At 42.1% G+C, this 23,240-nt stretch overlaps 2 protein-coding genes and 1 pseudogene across 2 annotated transcripts in view; 1 reads left to right on the forward strand and 2 right to left on the reverse strand.

The window, feature by feature from the left end:
• VOPP1 (VOPP1 WW domain binding protein) overlaps positions 1-17,527 on the reverse strand; it is a 110,578-nt gene extending 93,051 nt beyond the window's left edge. Inside the window, exon 1 of the mRNA XM_046021174.1 lies at positions 17,260-17,527. Within this exon, the coding sequence (XP_045877130.1) occupies positions 17,260-17,313 (54 nt within the window). The 5' untranslated portion in view covers positions 17,314-17,527. The remainder of the gene's footprint in view (positions 1-17,259) is intronic.
• A 387-nt stretch (positions 17,528-17,914) lies between these two features.
• Positions 17,915-19,015, forward strand: LOC123951567 (annotated as a pseudogene).
• A 2,825-nt stretch (positions 19,016-21,840) lies between these two features.
• Positions 21,841-23,240, reverse strand: part of LOC123951569 (coagulation factor IX-like) — a 39,427-nt gene continuing 38,027 nt past the window's right edge. Inside the window, exon 5 of the mRNA XM_046020272.1 lies at positions 21,841-21,890. Within this exon, the coding sequence (XP_045876228.1) occupies positions 21,841-21,890 (50 nt within the window). The remainder of the gene's footprint in view (positions 21,891-23,240) is intronic.

Genomic DNA, 23,240 nt, shown 5'->3' on the forward strand with positions numbered 1-23,240 from the left:
AGCAGACACGTTGCCCTGCTCAACTGCAATCCTGAGGGCAGTCCCATCAATCCGGGGACACAGCAGGAGAAGGCCTTTACCTGTTAAAACCAGCTGTAAAGACAGGAAGAAGTGTTTATTGCTTCAAATACACAGACATCAGCTCAAGGTTACATGGAGCATGAAGAATCAGTCAAACCACCAACACAACAGGAAACTAATAAAGCCCTAGGAACCAACACATCAGAAATGGATATATATAAATTTCATGACAAAGAATTCAAAATAATCATCTTAAGGAAGCTCAGTGAGGTTCAAGAAAATAAAAATAGCTCAACAAAATCAGGGGGAAAAATGCATGAACAAAATGAAAATTTCAACAAAAAGGAAAACAAATCAAATAGAAATTCTCCAACTGAAGAATACAATGAATGAAAAAAGAAATACAATAGAGACCCCAACACTACCCCAAGCAGAATAAAGAATCTGTGAACTCAAAGACAGGTCATTTGAAATGATTCAGTCAGAGAAGAAAAAAGTGAAAAAGACTGAAGAAAACCTATAGGATTTGTAGGACGAGGACAAGTGAATCAATATTTGCATTATAAGGATCTGGAGAAGGAAAATAGGACAAACAAAAAAAGAAGAGAGTTTGTTTAAAGGAAACAAATGGCTGAAAATTTCCCAGATTTTCTCAGGTTCTTCAAGCGTAAAAGTTCCCAGATAGGATCAACCCAAAGATTACACCAAGACATATTATAATTAAATGACCAAAAGCCAAAGATAAGGAGACAATTTTTAAGGCAACAAGAGGAAAAAAAAATTGTCACATATAAAGGAACCCCTATAAGGCTATATGCAAGTTTCTCAGCAGAAATTGTGCAAGCCAGGAGAGAGTGGGATGATAATTCGAAGTGCTGAAGAAAAAAACTGCCAATTAAAAATAACATACCCAGCAAAGCTGTCCGGTGAAATAAAGACTTTCTCAGACAAACAAAAGCTAAGGGAGATTACCACCACTAGACCTATCTTGCAAGAAATGCTAAATGAAGCTCTTCAAGTTGAAATGAAAGAATACTAATATGTAACCAAAAAACACACAAAACATAAAAACTTACTAGTAAAGGTGAATATATAATCAAACTTAGAATACTCCAATACCATAACGCTAGTAATTTTTAATGAGTGTAAAAAGTTAAACACAAAAATATTAAAAATAACTATGGTTACAATAGTGCAGTAATGGGTAAGCAACATAAAAAGAAGTGTGACATCAATAACACAAAATGTGTTTGGGGGTGGAGCAGAAGTGTAGTTTTTGTAGCAACTTCAGATACATTTATGGCTTAGACTTTAAGGTGTTTCATGTGAGCCTCCTGACAACCACAATGCAAAATCCTATACTAGATACACAAAAAATTAAGAGAAATGATTCTGAATGATTCAGAACACACCCCCCAAAATCATCAAATCACAAAGGAAGACCACAGAAAGGAGGAAAGGAACAAAAACTACAACAAAGTCAGGAAATGATGAACCAAATGACAAGAGAAAGTCCTTACCTGTCAATAACAACTTTAGATGTAAATGGATTAAACTCTCTTATCAAAAAACAGTGTGGCTGAATAGATTTTGAAAAAAAAAAAAAAAAGACCCAACTATATGCTACATACAAGAGACTCACTTAAGCTTTGAAGACACACACATGCTCAAGGAAAGGGATGGAAAAAGATATCCATGCAAATGGTAACCAAAAGAGAGCAGGGGTGGCTATATCAGACAAAAGACTTATATCAGACAAAAGAAACTTTAAATCATAAACTGTCAAAAGAGACAAAGAAGGCCATTATATAAAGATAAAATTCAACATATAACAGCCATAAATATACATGCACCCAATATCAAAGTATATAAATATATAAAGCTAACACTGACAGATCTGAAGAAGAAAACAGATAGCAATATAATACTCAGACTCCACTCTTTGTAACAGACATATACAGTACTGCCCACCAACAGCAGAACAGACATTCTTCTCAAGTGCAAATGGAATATCCTGCAAGATAGATTCATGTTATTTCACAAAAGAGGTCTCAACAAATTCAAGCAGATAAAAATCATTTCAAGGTTAGATTTATTTTTTAAAAGGTTTTATTTATTTATTTATTTGACACACACACAGAGAAAGATTGAGAGTACAAGTAGGCATGGCAGCAGGTAGAGGGAAAGGGAGAAGCTGGCTCCCCACAGAGCAGGGAGTGCGATGTGGGGCTCAATCCCAGGACCCTGCTGAAGGCAGACACTTAACCGACTGAGCCAGTCAGGTGCCCCAAGGTTAGATTTAAATGTAAGATCTGAAACTAGAAAATTCCTAGAAGAAAATATTCATCTTGGCAATTTCTTTTTAATATGACAGACACCAAGAGCACAGATGACAAAAGCAAAAAGAAACAAGTGGGACATTATCTTACTTTAAAAACTTCTACACAGCAAAGGAAACAATCAATAAAATGAAAAGGCAATCTATGGAACAGAAAAAATATTTGCAAATCATATTATCTAATAAGGAGTTCATATGTAAAACATAAAGGAACTCATGTAATTCAACAGCAAAGAAACAAATTACTCAATTAAAAAATGGGCAAAGTATCTGAATTGACATTTTTCCAAAGAAGACATACTAAGGACCAACAGGTACATGAAAAACATCCTCAAAAAAATCCTCAAAAAAAAAAAAATCCTCAATGTCACCAATCAGGACAGGATATCAAAATCACAATGAGATATCACCTCACACCTATTAGGATGGCTACTATCAAAAACATGAGATAACAACTGTTGGTAATGGTGTGAAGAAAAGGGAACTGCTGTACACCGTTCGTGAGAATATAAATTGGCGCACCTGTTATAGATAACACATGGAGGTGCCTCAAAAATTTAAAAATTAAAAATTAAAAGTTAAAAATTAAAAATAGAACAACCACACTTCTGGGTATACACCCAAAAGAAATAAAATCACTATCTTGAAGAGATATCTAACTCTCATGTTCATTGCACACCTAAGTGTCAATGGGTGAGTGGATTTTTTAAAAAGCTTTTATTTATAAAAAATACAATATTATTCATCCTTTAAAAAGAAAAAAAATTCAGCCATTTTCACAATATGAATGAACCTGGAGGACATTATATTAAGTGAAACAAGCCAGACACATAAAAGCAAATACTACATTATTTCAATTATATGTGGAATCAAAAAAAGTCAAACTCACAAAAGCAGAGAATAGAATAATAGTTGCCAAGGATTGGGAGAAGAGGAAAATGGGGAAATATTGTTCAAAGGGTACAAAAATTCAGTTATGCACGATTCATAAGGTCTGGACAGCTAATGTGCAGTGTGGTCTAGTTAATAAAATTGTGTTGTAGACTTGAAATTTGCTGAGAGAGTTTATCTTAAGTGTTCCCACAATACATACACAAAAGATAATTATATGAGGTGATGGATGTGTTAATTAGCTTGATTGTGGTAATCTTTTTATAATGTATACATACATCAAAACATCACATTTTACACCTTAAATGTGTAAAACAGTTGGCAAGTATACCTCAGGAAAGTTGGGGGGGGGGGGGAAGAGAGTAAAGGAAAATTTGAAATTATCAAAATTTTAAAAATCAGTGTTTGGCATGTAGTAAGCCAACTATTAAGTTACTGCTAGTTATCATATCATCACCATCTTTTTTTTTTTTTTTCAGTAGTTCCAAGTTTTTATTTAACTTCCAGTTAGTTAATATATAGTGTAATATCAGTTTCAATGGTAGGATTTAACGATTTATCACTTACATATAACACTCAGTGCTCATCAAAAGTGCCCTCCTTAATGTCTATAACCCATTTCACCCATCCCCCCATCCACCTCCCCTCTAGCAACCCATCATTTGTTCTCAAGAGTATAGTCTGTTTCATGATTTGCCTCTCTCTTTTCCCCCTACATTCATCCGTTTCATTTCTTAAATTCCACATGAGTGAAATCATATGGTATTTTTCTTTCTCTGACTGACCTATTTCACTTAGCATAATACACTCTAGCTCCATCCATGTCTTTGCAAATGGCAAGATTTTATTTTTTTGTAACTAAGTAATATTCCATTGTGTGTACACACACACGCACATATATCTCCCTTATCAGTCGATGGACATTTGGGGTCTTTCCGTAACTTAGGGTATGCTGCTATAAACACTGGAGTGCATGTGCCCTTCAAATCAGATTTTTGTACCTCTAGATAAAACCAAGTAGTGCAACTGCTGGGTCATAGAGTAGCTCTATTTTTAACTTTTTGAGGAACCTCCATACTGTTTTCCAGAATGGCTCTACCAGTTTGGATTCCCACCAACAGTGTAAGAGGGTTCCCCCTTCTCCACATCCACACCAACGTCTGTTCTTTCCTGTGTTGTTACTTTAGCCATTCTGACATGTATGAGGTGATACATAACTCATATAACTTATATATATATAACTCATTGTAGTTTTGATCTGTACTTCCCTGAGGATGAGTGAGAGTAGCATCTTTTCATGTGTCTGTTAGCTATCTGCATGTCTTCTTTGGAAAAAATTTCTATTATATCTTCTGCCCCCCATTTCTTAACTAGACTATTTGATTTTTGGGTATCATCAGCATCTTTTATAAATAGAGAGGTTGGAAAAATGAAATAATAGAGAGTCTAAAAAATACTCAAATGCAAGATGTTTCCAAAAAGTACCTTGGAAATTTCAACAAAGGAATGAATCCCACCTGATCGTGATGGATAATCCTTTTAATGTACTGTTGGATCCTATTAGCTGGGATCTTGTTGAGAATCTTGGCATCTATATTCATCAGGGATATTGGTTTGTAATTCTCCTTTTTGATGGGGTCTTTGCCTGGTTTGGGGATCAGGGTAATGCTGGCCTCATAGAGCTGGTTTGGAAGTTTTCCTTCTGTTTCTATTTTTTGAAACACCTTCAGAAGAATAGGTATTATTTCTTCTTTAAATGTTTAGTAGGATTCCCATGGGAAACCATCTGGCCCTGGACTTTCATTTTTTGGTTTTTGATGACTGCTTCAATTTAGTTACAGTATTTGGTCTATTCAGATTGTCTACTTCTTCCTGTTTCAGTCTTGGTAGTTTGTAAGTTTCCAGGAAGGCACCCATTTTTTTCTTGCTTAATTTGTTGGCATACAGTTGCTGATAATAATTTCTAATAATTGTTTCCATTTCTTTGGTGTTAGTCATAATATCTCCCATTCCATTCATGATTTTATTAATTTGGGCCCGTTCTCTTTTCTTTGGGATAAGTCTGGCCAGTGGTTTATCAATCTTATTAATTCTTAAATTAAGAATTCAGAATCCTATGCCTTTGGACTGGAGAATTTAATCTATTTACATTTGAAATAATTATTGATAGGTATATACTTACGGCCAGTTTATTACTTGTTTTATGGTTGTTTTTGTAGTTCCTCTATAATTCCTTTCTTCTCTTGCTCTCTTCCTCTTTGGTTTGATGGCTTTCCTTAGTGATATGCCTGGATTCCTTTCTCTTTTTTTTTTTTTTTTTTTTTGTATATCTATTATAGGTTTTTGATTTGTGGTCACTGTTAGGGTGATATTTAACATCCTGTACATATAGCAACTTATATTAGATTGATGGTGGTCAATTAAGTTTGAATCCATTCTAAAAAGCATTAAATCTTTGCCCCCACCCACATTTTATGTATGTTATACTTCACATACTTTTATTTTGTGAAGCCTTGACTGATTTTTGTAGTTATAATTGATTCTATTGCTTTTGTGTCCTAACCTCCACACTGGTTTTACAAGTGATCAATCTGCTCCTTTTATTATGTTTTTACGTACCTGTGAAATTTTTTTCCTTTTGCAATTTTCTTACTCCTGATAATGGCCTTTCCTGTCCACTTAAAGCATTCCTTTTAACATTTCTTATAAGGCTGGTTTAGTGGTAATGAACTCTTTTAGTTTTTGTTTGTCTGGTAAACTCTATCTCTTCTATCTGAATGACAGTTTTGCTAGATGAAATATTCTAGGTTATAGGGTTTCTTTTTCCCTTTCAGCACTTTGAATATAGCATGCCACTTGCTTCAGGCTTGCAAAGTTCCTGCTGAAAAACCAGCTAATAGCTTTACAAGGTTTCCCTTGTATGCAACTGTCTTCCTTTTTCTTGGTGCTTTTAAAATTCTTTATCACTACTTTTTGCCATTTTAATTACAATGTCTTGGTGTGGACCTCCTTGGGTTGATTTTGTTGAGGGCTCTCTGTACCTCCTGAATCTGGATATCTGTTTCCTTTTCTAGATTAGGGAAGTTTTCAGCTATTATTTCCTCAAATAAATTTTCTCCCCCAATTTCTCTCTTCTCTTTCTGGGATTGCTATAATGCCAATATTATTAAGCTTGATGATGTTGCTGAGTTCCCTTAACCTAGTCTCATTCTTTATTATCCTTTTTCTTCTTTTTGTTGTTCAGCTAGATTGCTTTCCACTACTCTGTCTTCCAGCTTGCTGTCTGTTCTTCTGCTTCCTCTGGTCTATGATTTACTCTCTCTAGTGTGTTTTTAATTTCAGTTACTCAGTTCTTCATCTCTAATTGGTTCTTTAAAAATAGAGGTAGAAAACATAAAAAGAACCAATCAGAGATGAAATTTCTATCAGGAATATTGCTTTATCTCCATTTCATTTAGTTCTCTTGCTGTGATTTTGTCCTGTTCTTTCATTTGGGTCATTTCCTCTCCTTCTTTTGTCTAACCTTCTGTGTTTGTTTCAATGTATTAGGAAAGTCATTTATGTCTCTTGATCTTAAAAGCACTGGCCTTATGGAGAATAGGTCCTATAGTGCTCGATAGTGCAATATTCCTGCTTCACCAGAACCTGGCACTTCAAGGATTATCTCCTCCATGTGCTGCATGCACCTTACTCCTGTGGTTAAGCCATGTTTGCCTTCAGTTCACTTGGTTACAATGGCTCTCTTTACTTATTATGGACGGTGTCTGGTCACTGCATCATTAAGGGGTCAGTCTGGGGTCACACTGGGCTTGTAGTTCTATCAGACCAGATGCCTGTCCTCAGCCCATTTGCCAGGGCTGCAATCACACTTAACTGCAGTGTGCTCTCCCTGAGTTGTTCCCCTGAAAGGCTTTCACTGGTGGGCAGGGCCTGCAGTCAGACCAGGTGTCTGCCCTAGTCCATCTCTTGGGGTTGCAGTGACTACAGCACTCTCTCTTTGTGCTGTTCCCTGCGAAGTTTTTGTTGGTGGATGGGACTGACAGTCAGACGGAATGTCTGACCCCAGCCCACTGCTGGAGCTGCAGTGGAACTGTTGTGTATGGTTATCTTCTCTTCTCCCCCTGAGAGGAGCCATTTTGGAGACGTGTTGGCCACTGTTGGGGCTGACTAAAGAATGAGAAGCCTCTGGAGCTGCTTTGGATAGATTCCTGCCTAGTGGGGCTGGTTGGACAGGGAAGTCTGCAGGAGAATGTGGGGGTGCAGGGCCCATGGTGTTAGTTAGCAAGATACATGCTGGTGTTCTTGCAGGATGAGACATGGAGCTGCTTTGGAGGGACTTCTGCCAAGTGGGGCTAGTTGGATGGGACAAGTCCATAGGAGAACATAGGGGCAGGGCACGTAGTATTAGCAAGGCCTATGCAGCTGCTTACTGGTACTGCTTGAAGGAGGAGATCTGACAAGGCTGCTTTGATGGGACTTCCGTCAGGTAGGGTGGATTGGACGGGGCAAATTCAAAGGAGAGCACAAGGTAGGACACATGGTGTTAACAAGCTATATGGAGAGTGTTCAAGCTGGTTCTTGCAGGTGTCTGGGTATTTAGCCCAGGCAGGGGGTGGGTATGAGAAATGGCTTCTGCCAACTCTTTTATTCTGGGAGAAAAGTCTCACTGACTATAAAAACTAACAAAGTTAAGCCCTTCTGCTTTCAAAGTCAAATGTTATGGGGAGTCATCTTGCCAGTGCAGGTCTGTATCTGGGGTACCTGGTGTGAGGTGTGTTCCTATTCCTTCTCCATGCTCCATGGTATTCCTCCAATTTACGGTTCATCTCACTGGATAGTTTGGATCCTGACTGACCGGGCCCCTGCCCTTCCTACCATTTTTCAGTGTGGCTTCTCTAAGATTCATTGTGGAGTGTCCGCTCTTCCAGTCTTCGGTTCATTTTCTGGGTTAGTTACACCAGTGTGGCTATTACTAGGAGTATCTGTTGTAGGAGGTGAACTTAGGATCCTCCTACTCTGCCATCTTCCCAGACTCCTTGCCAAACCCTTTAGTCTCGCAGGAGTAGTATGACTCCTGTCCAGAAGGAAGTCTCCAAGGGCAGCCATCCCCACAGAGATGATCATGAGGCAGCCTGAGAAGCCACCACAGTGATGGCCCCAAACACCCAACTCAGGGGACCAGCGTGCCCAGGTGTCTTAATTTTGAAGACCAGTTCCTTTCCTGCATGGAAGTGGAAAAAGCATCAAGTGCATCAGGTAACCTGTGGTCTCAATTCCATGATGACAGAAACCTTTTCACTATCTGTGATTTGTCCTCCTGTGCAACTCAGGAAAATTGTAAATAAACATCAACTTCCACAGGGCTGAGCATCACATATTTTCACTCCTCCTACCAAGAACTCAAAGCATGAAACAGACTTACTAATAAATCTTCACTTCAACCCAGTGCAGCGAGTTGTGGCACACACTCACTCACTCACTCCACTGACCATATATCTCAGCAGGGCTTTGGACTGCACAGGTTAGTTTCCCACAGAATAACCTTGTACGCAATGTGTTAATGGACTGTAAAAAAAACTTCACTAACAGTGATTTAGCCACAATATTTATGTTAAGCAATAGTTTTTTCAACCTTGTATTAGACAAAATAATGCCTCTTCTTCCCTTCAAAGATGTCCACCAACCAATGTCTGGAATCTGTATGTCACCTTACATGGCCAAAAGTCTTTGCGGATGTGATTAAGTTAAGGATCTTGAGATGGAGAGATTATCCTTGGCTAATTTGAGTAGGCACCATCTATTCCATTCACAAGAGCCTTTATAAGGGACACAAGGAGGCAAAAGTGAGAGAAATTTGAACATACTATTCTTTGAAGATGAAAGAAGGGACCAGCAGTCATGGAATGGGGGCAGCCTTTACAAACTGAAAAGGCAAGGAAACAGAGTCGGCAGTAGAGCCTCCAGTAGGAATGCAGCCCAGCAGTCCTGCTGACGCCCTAATTTTAGCGACTCCAATGTAAGACTTCTGATCTCCAGAACCTCAAGATAATAAGTTTGTATTGTTTTAAGCCATTGAGTTTGAGCTAATATGTTGAAGCAGTGACAGAAAACTAATACAGACCTCATAGCAAGTTCTTTTTCCTTAGCACAATATCCTCACTCTCTCTTCCCAATGGCTCAATTTATGGGGATCTGCCCCATACCCTCCAATTTTCTTCATTTTCCAATCCATGAACCCCCTTCTAATTGTATACCTTCCAGACTGACTCTAAATCAGCCATCTTAACAATAACCTCCAAGAATTCTCATGCTCCTGACATACTACCATGGTCCCAGCACCAGTCCCAACTCTAGTAGCTACCTACTCATTCCTCTGCTCCCTTGTCATTCAGAGGCAAGTCAGGACGCTTGGCTGTATCCATAGGACTATTAGAAATGTTCGTTTAAATCTCAGCCAGCAATGTTCAGCAATGAACAGGTATACACCATCTAAGTGGCCCTTCCCACGACACCTCTCTCAGACCTTTGCCATTACTTAAAGTTCAGATCCTTTCCAACTCGCCTTCTTGGATTACTTTAACAACAACAACAACAACAACAAGATACCTCACCCAGTTGCCCCACTAAACCTAAAATATTTCTATACCTTTCCCCTTGCTCACCTCCTCATTTCCCGACTCAAACCACATTCTCTTTCCTGAGGTAAATCTCTACATCCAGGGTCCTGATCTCATTCCACAACCCCTCTTCCCACATCTGCTAGACTTTTCGGAACAAAGGTCCCCTAGGAGCTCAAGGTCTAACAGGTTCACAGACCACAAACGGGCAATTAAAATACCTCAGCTAGGAGGTCCTGAGAGTGGCTTGCCCAGCTCTGGCACTTAACTCATACCCGAGGGGACAATTAGCATGGTCTTCCTAGACATCACCTGATCATCTTCAACTATGGTGGGAGTTCAAATGGAAAAGTAAGAGGGAAGGGCAACAACCAGAGATCATGTGTTGCGTTCGGGGACCTGTAGCAGTTTAGTCAGACTGGGCTGACTACAGACTGTCATTTCATCATCAGAAGCACTGTGTACCTGTTAAAAAATAAAGATGCCTGGGGCCTGCCTAGAGACAATGTTCACAATCTGTTGATCCAGCCTACACAGAGTTGTCTCAAGTGGGGGATTTTCCCATGGCCTCCCTCAAGACTAAGGCACTTTTCTTTCTATAGATGAATCAACTGACTCAATGAGAGCTTAAGTAATTTACTGAAAGACTACCAGCCCATATACAAAGAGTTGAGATTCTTCAACACATGGTCATGTCATCATCTGTTATGGTCTGAATGTTCACATCCCCTCGAAATTCATATGTTGAACCCCTATTGCCTGATGAGATGGTTTGGGGCCCCTGGGAGGTGTTTGCCTCACAAGGCCCTCATGAATGGGATTAGTGCTCCTCTAAAAGGGATCCCATAGAGACCCCTTGCCCCTTCCACCAAGTGAAGACACAGCTAGAAGGTGCTTCACTACGAGTGAGGAAGAGGGCCCTCATAAGATTCAGCCATGCTGGAGCCTCAATCTTGGACTCCTCAGCCTCTGGAGCCATAAGAAATAAATTTCTGTTGTTTATACCAGTAGGTGGTATTTTGTTATAGCAGCCCAAATGGACTGAGACATCCAAGCAGATGCTGACAAGTTTAACAAGATGACATGAAGAACATAATGTGAAATATAATTAGAATAAATATACAGCCCTCAATTTCAGTTATTAAAATTATAATAAATTGTAATAAACATCTCCACAACTGTTGTGAGGATCTGTGGGTTACGAGGAGTCCCTACTAAAAAGACTGAAGTGTCACTGAAAATTCAGTGTGAATCTCTTGGCTTATCTTATCTGCATACTCAAGGTCCACACTAGGGCTGTGATAGAGCCAGTCAGTCACACCTACTGAACAGAGTGTACTTATTGTTCAAATAAGTCACAGCGGGGAAGAGATAAGAGGCAAGCTAAAGGCTTCATGACAAAACATACTCACCACTGAACTCTTTCCTTCTAAAGAAGTGCACCAACAACCCAGCCCACTTAAGTATGCGACGTCTTTGATGACAGGATTACCGGAGAGTACAACAGATACCACACGAAATCGACAGCAAAATGACCCTGTAGATCTCACAAACATGCAGCAGCTCATGAAGCCTACGGAAGGGACAAAAGAATCTGGCAGCTAAATCACTAATAATGACCAAAGGAGAAGGATATGAATAAAAAAGATCAGGAGAAGCTAGAGGTGGGAATTGGGGGGAAGGGTTGATTACCAGAATACATAATTCTGAGGGAAAAAAAGACAAAAAAACTTTATGATCACATCTCTAATTTCCAATGTCAAGTGAAGACTATCCTATCATTCATCATAGATTTTTGTCAGAAAAATTAATCTCTCTCCCACCCCCAAAATGGATTCATAGTTACAAAAATACTTAGATAAAATTAACTCGTTTTTATAACTTGGGTTTTGCCTTTTCTCCCACTATTAACCACAAAATTTTGGCCCTTGTTTTAAGCGGATTAGCTTTGACTTTTTCTAGGACCAATCAGTGAGAACTTCTTGCGTCTGACAGAGTGACAGAGTTTTCAAAGGGCAGCTGTGAGGATGGTGAGATGATTCAAGATTTTTTATTTATTTATTTGACAGAGAGATCACAAGTAGAGAGACAGGTGGAGAGAGAGAAGGAAGCAGGCCCCCTGCTGAGCAGATAGCCTGCTCGATCCCAGAACCCGGGATCATGACCTGAGCCGAAGGCAGAGGCTTTAACCCACTGAGCCACCCAGGTGCCCCTGGTGAGATGATTCAAAACCACGTCCTTGGAGAAATGTCAGAAGGGAATGAACCTTGAGAAGAACACATTGGGGACTACAACAGCTGTGTTCAAACACTGAGGGCTTGACACTGTGACTCTACTTCTTCTACAAGGCCCAAGACTGTAGAACTAGAACCAGGTAAAAACAACACAGTCATTTCTCCTCAATATAACAGAAAACTTAAACTACTGAGATTGTCCAAAAAACTGATGCATTGTTTTGAGAGATTTTAAGTTTTTAAGATTTTAAGTCACTGCAGGTGTTCAAACAGATTAGAGCTGAGTCCTAGCACAGGTGCTCACAGCTAAACAATGACCTTCCCCTCTCCTACTGTAGATCCACTCAGCTCCTTCACCCACGATCATTACCCACTCATCAGTTTACTCATTCAAAAAATTTACGGAGTCCTGTTCTGTGGCAGGTCCTGTTCTAGGAGCTGGGGATATTTCTGTTAACAAAATGGAGCAAACTTTTGCCCCTATAATGTAAATCCCATCATATTTTAGAGATAATGGATACAGAGAAGGGAAGGAATTGGTCTGAGCAAGGAGGCTGGGAGGGGAATTGGGCTGAGATTTATACAGGGTGTCACTAAGGGTGACATGGGAGAGGCGAGGCCTCATCAAGAAGAGATGACAAACACGAGTTCTAGGAAAATGAGCTGTCATCCTACGGCTAGATAATCACGTGACCACTATCCTAATTCATGTACTTCTGGAGTCACTTCCCCCAGCTGGCCTTCAGAGCTGTGCACAAAAGAGAGCAAGGGCCAGTGAGAGCCCCAAGTCTGGCCCTCCGCACATACCCGGGCCAGGCTTTCCCTACTTCAGAGCAAGTACTTGCCACTGGGTTCAGTTTTCAGTGCCAGCTCTCATCCATCAGCACCCCACCTTCCGTGGGCCTCTAGAGGAAACAAACTCCCTATAGTCCTCTTTTTCATTCAAATTGCACGTTGCTCAGATTCCAAAAGCTCTACAAAGTGGGAGGGCTGAAAAGTTTTGTGTCAGAGAATTGGGACCCAAGGGCTGCCACAATTGTTGGCATTCCAGGGCACAAGAAACATGTGGCAAGAAACAAACGAACAAACAAACAAAAAAAAAAAAACGCCTTAAACACGACTTGGTTCTAATCTCAAGCCTCCCAGGCATCAAAATACATAGGACGTTAGAGAAACACTCAGTAATCCTCTTTACTTTCCTTAGTGTCAAAAGACAACGTTCACTTCTCAACCCTCTCTTTCTAGGAGAAGACCTCTCCTTTTTCTAGCCTAAGAAGGGGTTGTTCTTCTGCGGGAACACACGGAGCACCCTCCCTTAAAGGCTTCCAGTTTGGGGTGCCAGGGGAGAAACAGAAAGATACTGATGCCAGTCCCTCCAGTAGAGTAACCCAGCAGAGTTCATTTCCCCAGTGAACAGATCCAACAGAACACGCAGCACTTGCACTGGGCAGCGGTATATTAAACAGTACACTGCATGTTTCCAGGCTCATTTCGGAGCCCTTGGAACAAACACGACTAAGTTTATTATCAAAGTGTCAACAACCTGACCTCCAGAAAGTGACTGCAATGACAGTATCTAGAAAATGAGGCACTCTGATAAAAAGCCCTTGGGAGGCCCATACCCCTAGAGCCTAATTACTCCCCAGGTTCAAGTAAAGCACAATCAGACCTGAAACTTTTTTTTCCTCTGGTTTCTAAGGTGCCGCTGCAACTCCGTGAAGGCCGCTGGGAATCACTTCCCCGGGGCTACTAGGAGACAGTCTAGCACTCTTAGTCTTTCTGGAGGCACTGTCCTCGGGGCCTCCAAGGAGCCAGTGAGCAGAAGAGAAGCAGAGAACTTTGGAATTTTATTACCCAAAAAAGGTTTTGGGGTTCCCCGATTCTGTGACCACATTCATGACCTGGGTGCCTGGGACCTAAGCAGCTCGCAGAGTGACAGTGGGGGCAGGAGAGGGTCAGGGAGATGAAATGATCTTCTTTTCCTGCAATTCATAGGAAACTCTGAGATACCAGAAAGGGAAGGTCACTTCACAAATGAGCTCCCAGGAAGCCTCCCTGGGGGAGGGGTGGTGCTCTCAACAGCCTGCTCCTACTTTAAAGCCCTCTCTAGGCTTAGGGTGAGCATTCAACCAAATTTCCTGAGACAGTCCTGTGGATGGATGCCTGCTGAGCCGGCCCAGTTACTAAGAGCTCCTGATTTCATTCTCCCAAGTGTCACAGCTTGGAGGCTAGATTACAAGGGTCCCCTAAGGAAGTGTGACTGAGCTCTAGAGCATATTTTGCTGGTTCACCTGCTTCACGGAACACAGATCTCTCCAAGCCCACCCCTGGCTTCAGGACACACTATGTGCAAATTCTTTCCACGTCTCTGTGGTGTCCAGCAGTGGGAGAAGCAGTAGCGCAGCACGGGGAGGCGGACGCCAGCTGCCTGGGTTTCTGTCTCAAGTCCCTCACATTTCACAGCAGCTGAGACTGTGGACAAGTTCTTTACAACATCTTCCCTTCGAAATAAAATGGCGAAAGAAGTCATTGCTAAGTTAATATTTGTAATCAGTTAATACTTGTAAAGTGCTTACTTAGACCAGCGCCTCAAACAGGGCAAGCACTCTATAAATGTGTGATAAGTAAAAAAACAAATATGCAGCCTTTATGTCTAACAGGTAGGTGAATTTCTATAAAGGGATGGAGGAGGGGGAGCCCTTTTCAAAACAGTTTCTAGTTCTTGTCACTACTCAAGGACTTTTTGCTGACATAAATAAAACCTCCCTGCCTGGTCCTGGGTGGTGCTGGCTAGGAACAGAGTGCGGCAGGGCTGGAATGGAATGAATCCTGCTAGAAGGATGCCCCTTTTCCCCTGGCAGCATATAATCACCTACAGTTAAACCCATTCTAGCAGAACAAAGAAACAGAGGTAACTTTCCTGGGTTGCCTTTGGCTGTCAGAAATCCCCAAATATCTCCATCGGCAGGTAGTTTTATGTGCTTAACTTGCAGGGAACTCTTTGCCTCCTCACATATCTGGCAAACGTGATTGCACCCTTTCGTATGTGATTCAGGACTTCGAGCCTCAAAGGTGCTCTGACAACAGCCAATTTTAGATGAAATTCAGAGCAACCAATTTAAGATGAAAACATCTCAGTACCCATCTCATGTATACAATTCCATGTGACGAACTATTAAAAAAAAATCTTACTTCCTCACAGAGGCACCTCTCCCCCAGAGACAAATCAGGTGCCTAAGATAATCATCTTATGAGAGTGGGCTATACCACACCATCGTACTGAAAGCAGAAATTACCGATCATCTAGATATTTGACTTTGAGAACATCAGCTTAGTCACTTCGTTTTCACTGTTGTCACAGTTCTGCCTTTCACATCATTTCAACCTTTCAGACATGATTTGAACACTCTATTAAGATGAGAAATTCCTACGACACGGCTTCTTTGGAAAGCACTGGGTCCCTGAAGCAGTCTCAGCTACGTAACAAGACACAGCACCACACACACTAAAGACCGGGGAGAGGCAGGACAATGGAACGCTAGATAATTTTATCAAAAGCTGATTTGAAAAGGTGGCTGGGAGGCGGGCACCGCATGCATTAAGTACAGATTCATTGGCGTTTAGGGAAACAGCCCTTTCAGATTCACTTCCCCCTTGTTCTGTCTGGTGAGTCACAGAGATGTGATACCTAAGGTTTTAAAATTCTCAACAAATGCAAAGAATTCAAGTGAGGAGGCACCACACAAAAGTACTAAATAAGAAACCACAGAGATATTAAGAACAAAAACAGGGCACCTGGGTGGCTCCGTCCGTTAACCACCAGCCTTCATTCAGCTCAGTTCATGATCCCAGGTTCCTGGGATTCAGCTCCCCGGTAAGGCTTCCTGCTCAAAGGGAAGTAGGCTTCTCCCTCTCCCTTTGCCCCTACCCCTGCTCAGGTACTTGCGCACGCGCGCGCTCTCTCAAATAAATAAATAAATAAATAAATAATCTTAAGAAAGAAAAACAAAAAGTCTGCCTGGAGCAAGAAGCTTTTCCATCAACCTTACTTTCGAGTGCTAAGAAGACGTTCCCATCCAATATTTCCTAATAATCATCTTTTAATCAACTAAGAAAACCAAGTCATTTCCAGCACAGATACCCAACTATTAAAGTTTTACAGGCCTCTGAAATAGAAAACACAGAAAGGAGTGTAAATATTCATCACCCATTCACTCTGATTTCATTAATTTAATGCAAATTTCCTTCAAAGTAACGAAGATGAGCAGGGAACTGGACAAACCCTAATTCTGACTCCACACTCCAGGATCCTACAAGCTCACATTTTAAAGAACCCGCTTTAGAAAACAGGGGAGCCCCCCATCAGGGGGCGCAACCTCCCAGCCCCGGGGCAGGGCGGGGTGGGTTGGAGCGACGGCAAGAGCGTTGATTTCACCCGGCGCTGCCACTGCCAGTGGCTTCAACAAGTTCCCGCCCTAGGCTTCCAGAAAATCACGCCCAACACCCAAACCCTCCGCGGAATTTTTCTCTCCAAACTGAAGACCGTGCGCTTCATTTTCACACACAGGAATGCTTCCTCCTGCTCGTCGCGGCTACTTCCCTGGTATTCCGTGACATTTTCCCACAACTACGAGTCCGTGCGTTCGCACCTCCGCCCTCCAGCCCACTCCAACCTCGAACCGCACGCGGCCTGGACTCTGCGCCTGCGCCGCTGCCGGGACCACCGCCCCCTCCCCCCGCCGCGCGGAACCCCCTCCCTGCCGCCCTCCTCGAGGGAACTTGGGGTACAACGCATAAAGGTCACTCCTGAGTCCTCCAGACCGCCGCGACGAGCGAGAGAAATAAGGCAGCCCGGAGCGCGGGAGAAGGGGTGTGGGGAAGGGTAGGCGGTCTTGGGTGGGGAACGGGGGGGGAGGCCAGAGGGGAGCCCGGGGGAGGCCGGATGGGACCTTGTCACCAGGATCCCCACACATTCAGCAGCCGGACTTATGCAGGTCCGCGAGCCCGTGGCTCTCTGCCGCTCGACCTCTCGGGTTCTCCCGGATGGTCTTTCGGGGGCGTCTCGGCACTGCACCCCGCTCAGCCCCCGGCATTGTTCGCGCTCCGCCAGCGCGTCTGAGAAGCGCCCAGGGAAGCGCGGCCCGGCCTCGGCCCCTACCTCCACGAGCAGCCCGAGCAGCAGCGCCGCCACCCTCCGGGGCAGCCGGCTCATGGCTCCGCGTCCTCTCCGGGTGTGCCCTGCTATCAAGTGGCAGGCGCGAGTCGGCAGCGGCCCGTCCCCCGTGGGCCGGGCGAGAGGGCGCGGGGAGGGGCGGGGGTTCGGACCCGGGGCCAGCCGGAGTTGGGGGCGCGGGGCGGCAGGCGGTTGCGAAGCCTGGACGCGCCGCACCGCCCTGGCTGCTCCCCGCCCGACGCTCCGCCCCCCGGCTCGCGCGCGCTCCCGGCACGCCCGCTTGGGCACGCGCCCGCGGGCACCGAGATCCCAGCCCGGGCGGGTAACGCTGCTGCTGGGCGCCCGGGTGCACAGCTGTCAGGTGTCTCCTCCCTCGATGGAGACCGTCCTGTCATCCCTGAACAGACCCAGGGAGGTTTTTAACAGAAGCCAAATCGTCGCGTAGTGAAGCTTGTTTCGGAGGGAGGTGGCTGTAGAGGAACCTGTCGCTCCGTCTTGCATCCAGGGCTTCTCTGTTCTTCGCTCTCCCTCCTCTTCCTACCGAGAGTGCATCCTGCCCACTTGTGACAGAAAGGACAGCCCAAGGGAGAGGGAGACCGACTGTGGATAGAAGGCTCCTTACACCTCACTTCTCATTAAGATGTCGGTGCTTTCTAGGTCTGCATTCTTCTCCTCTGGTCCTGCCTAGACTCCACCGCAATCGGTCCCACGTTCACGTCTGCCCTCCCACTGCTGAGTTTGGGATGTCCTTCAACTCTGCTGAACCACCTTGCCACCTCCACTACCAAGCACCCACCATTTTTTCTTTTTCACAGCGTGGCTCAGATCCCAGCTCATCAGTAATTCAACAAGCATTATTGAACTTGTAAGATGTACCAGACCCTGAGCCGGAGGGCTGGTATGTAGAGGTGGGCTTCTTGAAAACTTATGCCTGAAGTTTAAAGGTATAGTCACTTGCATGACTATGACACATACAGGGTGCTGAGTGGAGACATCAAGGGGTCAAGGGTAATAAAGGACATAAATCATGATTGGGAGGTAGAGGAAGGAGTCATGGAAATACATATCACCTAACACGAGTCCCAGACACTTTCTAGCCTTCATCACACGTACTCATCTGATGACTTTAAAATATGCACCACTCAGGGTCCAAACCGTGGCAGAAAAACTCCAAAGAGTGTGAAGATTGCTCCTGGACAGTTCTGTTGCAGAAACTGAAATCGGGGGGTGATGTAACCACAGGAGAGTGTTCCACTCTAAAGCACGAATTATTGCAGAAGCTGGGTGGATAGTGATTGCTGAAGGTAACCTCCTAGAAAAACAGGTGCTAGTCCTCAAGGCTCACGCGGATAATATCACCTCCTGGGGATGAAAATTCAGAACCGAAACCTGTGATCACTGGCACCAATAATGTGTTTGAAGTTGGCTGTTATTCCCAAGCCATGAAAATAGGAGATAATGTTATCGAATCAAAAGCATATGCGGGCAGAAACGTAATATTGACAGGTGATTGCATCATCAGGCCTTGGTGCAACCTGAATGTGTTTGAAGTCATCCCTGAGAATACAGAGTGATCTGTGGGGCTCACCGCCTTCATGGGGTACAGACTGAGTGACCACAGCCCCAGAAACCACAGCTGAATTTCCTGATGAAAACCTTACTGAACTACAACCACCTAAAGAAGACTATGAAAAGGTCAACTCCAGTTAGGAACCAAGAACAATATATGGGATCGAGATAACAGTTTGTCTTTGACCACTACCTTTTGAAAGGGCCACAGTGTTCCTTTTTTTTTCCCCCAGAGTATTTTTATTAGGGATTCCTGACACCATATTAACATATGAAACAATCTGGATGTTGACATAGAAATACAGATTTTACTATACAAAGATAAGGCTCCAATCACAGGTAACATGGCCCCCATTTCTCTAGTATTTCAATGAAATCACCTTTTGAATTCTTCCCAGAGTTGTCTTTATAAATATTAGACAAACCACAAAATATATTCCAAATACATAACATTTTACAGTATGTTCCAAGCACAGACAGAAATACACAATACTTTACCTACTTTTTTTTCAAGATCCAGCTTGCATTAACACTAAAGACAAGATTGTGTGTGTGTATATGTATTTGCCATCTATGTGTGTATATGAAACCACAAATGTACACATGGTTGTTTTCATGGAAAATTGAAACCTTTGAGACTGTGGGTTTTATCCCATGATATCTGAGAGGGAACAGGAATAATAACATGTCACAAACTCCTCAAACTGGTGAAAAATAACCACAACTATGTATGAAGGGCATATCAGTTGTGTGTATACAAATACACAAATATATACAGATTCATATATAAACATAGCTATAGCAATAATATGGTATATACATATACTCACATACTTGCTTTGAATTCTGTATCTCACTATATTATATACTCTCCATCTTTGGAAGCACTTTTCTCCTCTTTTGATCCAGGCAGCTGGACACTCTCTCCTAACAAAACTGAAGTGGGTATTTCTAAAATGTGATTCTATTCCGAATGCTACAAAATGGCATTTCGGGATCCCAGTTTTATGTTTGGTGGCTATTGCTTAAATTCAGTAGACCCTATTCTTTTAACGCCTTCGCTTAAAAACATTTCTATTCAGTAATGATGTTTCTGCCTAAAAGAGATGTTAGCTGGAAATGTTAAAATATATTGATTACTCCCCAATATACATCTGCATGTTTGGATTATGGGTAGTATTTATCCCATCAGTATTTTTCAGTGTTTTATGATGGGCAATATATTACATAGTTCCATAATTTTTAAAAAATATTACTTTAAACTTAACAGTTCACAGAATAACACATGTTGACTTTATTTTGTAAAATTGAGTCAGAGGAAGGTAATGGATTTTCACTGTAACTGTCCTCTGTAATTTATATAAAATACCTTATTTTCCTATATCCTTGCTTCTTTTCTGAGAATTTACAGGTTTAGTTTATTTTTCTTTTGTCATATAAAATATTGGCCATGGATTTTAGTTGTATAAAGGACTCCCCCTGATAGGAAAAGGTATATTGTTATGTATTTATATTTAGCATATATTGTACTAAATAAAAATGCTAATGGCAGGACTTTTAGTGAACACAATTTTAATCAATTTTTTTATTTGTGTTAACTTTCCCAAAGTAGATCTTTTCATTTTTATTGCATACTATCTACATTAAAGCTGATGTGTTTATTTCCTCCTTTTAGGATTTTTTTTAAATTATTTGACAGACAGAGATCACAAGTAGGCAGACAGGCAGGCAGGCAGACAGAGGAGGAAGCAGGCTCTCCACTGAGCAGAGAGCCTGATTCAGGGTCATGATCCCAGGACTCTGGGATCATGACCTGAGCCGAAGGCAGAGGCTTTATTAACCCACTGAGCCACCCAGGCGCCCCTATTTTCTCCTTTTGTGGCTTTGGAGCGATTTAAAATTTCAGGTGAAATTTCAGCAGCTGTTGAATTAATTTGACTTCATTTTGTTTCCAAGAAAAAAAATTTTATTTCCATTTTAGTAAAACAGAAATAATTAGGGAAAGATGTATTCAGTAGCATAGAAATCAGTAAGAATCAGCTCTGATGAAAATGACAAGTAAATGATCATTGAATGGTCCTGGTTTCTGAGGACAATAAAACGAAAAGAAATTTTGATATATTTATAAACTTATGAGATGATTTTGGCACACTGCTAGAGACTCTTGATGTTGCTATAATTTATCTAATTACAGAATGGCAACATATTTAGGATTTTATTGTAACTGAGTTTCTTTTTTAAGATTTTATTTATTTATTTGACAGAGATCACAAGTAGGCAGAGAGGCAAGCAGAGAGAGACGGGGAGGCAGGCAGAGAGAGGGGGGGAGGCAGGCTTCCCGCTGAGCAGAGAGCCTGATACAGGGCTCGATCCCAGGGCCCCTGAGATCCTGACCTGAGCCGAAGGCAGAGGCTTAACCCACTGAGCCACCCAGGTGCTCCTATAACTAAGTTTTAATAATTCAAGTGTGGGGACGTCTGGGTGGCTCAGTTGGTTAGACGACTGCCTTCGGCTCAGGTCATGATCCCGGAGTTTCTGGATGGAGTCCCGCATCCGGCTCCCAGCTCCATGGAGAGTCTGCTTCTCCCTCTGACCTTCTCCTCACTCATGATGTCTCTCACTGTCTCTCTCAAATAAACAAATAAAATCTTAAAAAAAATTAATTCAAGTGTGTACATTTGATGGAACATTTTAACTTTTGAATCAATAGCTATTAATACTAAGACATTAAATACTAAAACATTTTCACTTGAAATAAATAAATGAATGAAATAAAGTAAAATAAGCACCACTGGACTGTACCTGTTAGAACCAGAACTGGCAAGAAAAACAGGCAAGATGACTGTGGGCTTCATTATCATGGTAAGGGCACCATCAGACAAGCCCACCAAGGGTCTTTGGACTCTCCTAACTTTAACTTACTGTTTACCGTTAGGGCATTTTACTACTTTTTTAAGGGCAGAAGTTAACTTATAGAAAACTAAGCTGCAAGCTTTGTTATATAGCAGAGATGCAAAAAAAAATTTTCTCCAATGGCAATGTAAATCCTATAAAAATACAAATGACCTCTGTTAGTGTGAGAACCTCAGCCAACAATTTACAATTTAGCAACCCAAGCCAATTTAACAATCTCAGCCCACTAGTTTCCCTCCCCCCCCCCCCCCCCGCTTCATTGGCTGTATACACACCAGCTGCCTGCATTTCCCTTCAAAGCAGCTTCATATCCGACCAGTTCCTTCATTAACGGAACCCTGCCACGTATATACCATGTACTGGCATGTATTGTTATGTATGTGAATTACATTTCCTATTCCATTTTGAACATTATGCTGATGCCTCCCTCCTGGTTCTGTATCTCCACTGAGAAGACTGTTCTGCTGAGTTTAACTTGCTGTAATTTAAATAAACTTCTTTTAAAATAGAAAATTAAAACTTTGTGATGCTTTCTTCCCAGTCTGCTATCTCTTCTGTGTGCCCTCTGCCTGGTCCTAGGTGATGGGTGGCTGCTTGGCATTAGAAGGTAACAGGATGAGGGCTGGCCTACCAGGCTGCTTTCCTGAATACAAATCATAAAGGCACACAAAGGCTCTGATAAAGTATCAAGATGAAGAAAACTCTACTACAACAATTTTCCAGTAGCGTATCTGTATTTTTGTAGGAGAAATAGAATGGTTTGGAGATAAAGATTTAGTCAATAATCATAGATTTAATAATCACTTTTAAAAACAGAACAATGGGGGTGCCTGGGTGGCTCAGTGGGTTAAGCCTCTGCCTTCAGCTCAGGTCATGGTCTCAGGGTCCCGGGATCGAGCCCAGCATCCGGCTCTCTGCTCAGCAGGGAGCCTGCTTCCCCCTCTTTCTCTGCCTTCCTCTCTGCCTACTTGTGATCTCTCTCTGTCAAATAAATTTTTTAAAAATCTTAAAAAAAAAAAAACAGAACAATGGTGGCTTTGATACCCCATAGATTAGCTTTGCGAAACTGACCCTAGAGTTCCTTTAAAAAGAAAGAACTTCCCACTAGATGTGAACAGATCATAATTCCACATACTATGCCTTTTCTTTATATTTTTACTGTTTATTTTTATTTTTTAAAGTTTATTTTAATTCCAGTATAATTAACATGGAATGCTCTATTATTTTCAGGGGCACAATACAGTGACTTAACAACATAGTAACTTAAGAATCCTCTACATTACTCAGTGCTCATCATGATAAGTCTACTCTTTAATCCCCATCATCCATTTCACAGATCCCCATCCACCCATCTCCCTTCTGGTAACCATCAGTTTGCTCTCTATAGTTAAGAGCCTGTTTCTTGGTTTTGTCTTCTCTTTTTTTCCCATGCTAATTTGCTTTGTTTCTTAAATTCCGTTTATGAGTAAGATCATATGGTATTT

Source organism: Meles meles, chromosome 10 (genome assembly GCF_922984935.1).
Source record: "Meles meles chromosome 10, mMelMel3.1 paternal haplotype, whole genome shotgun sequence".
In the NCBI taxonomy this organism is placed as follows: domain Eukaryota; kingdom Metazoa; phylum Chordata; class Mammalia; order Carnivora; family Mustelidae; genus Meles; species Meles meles.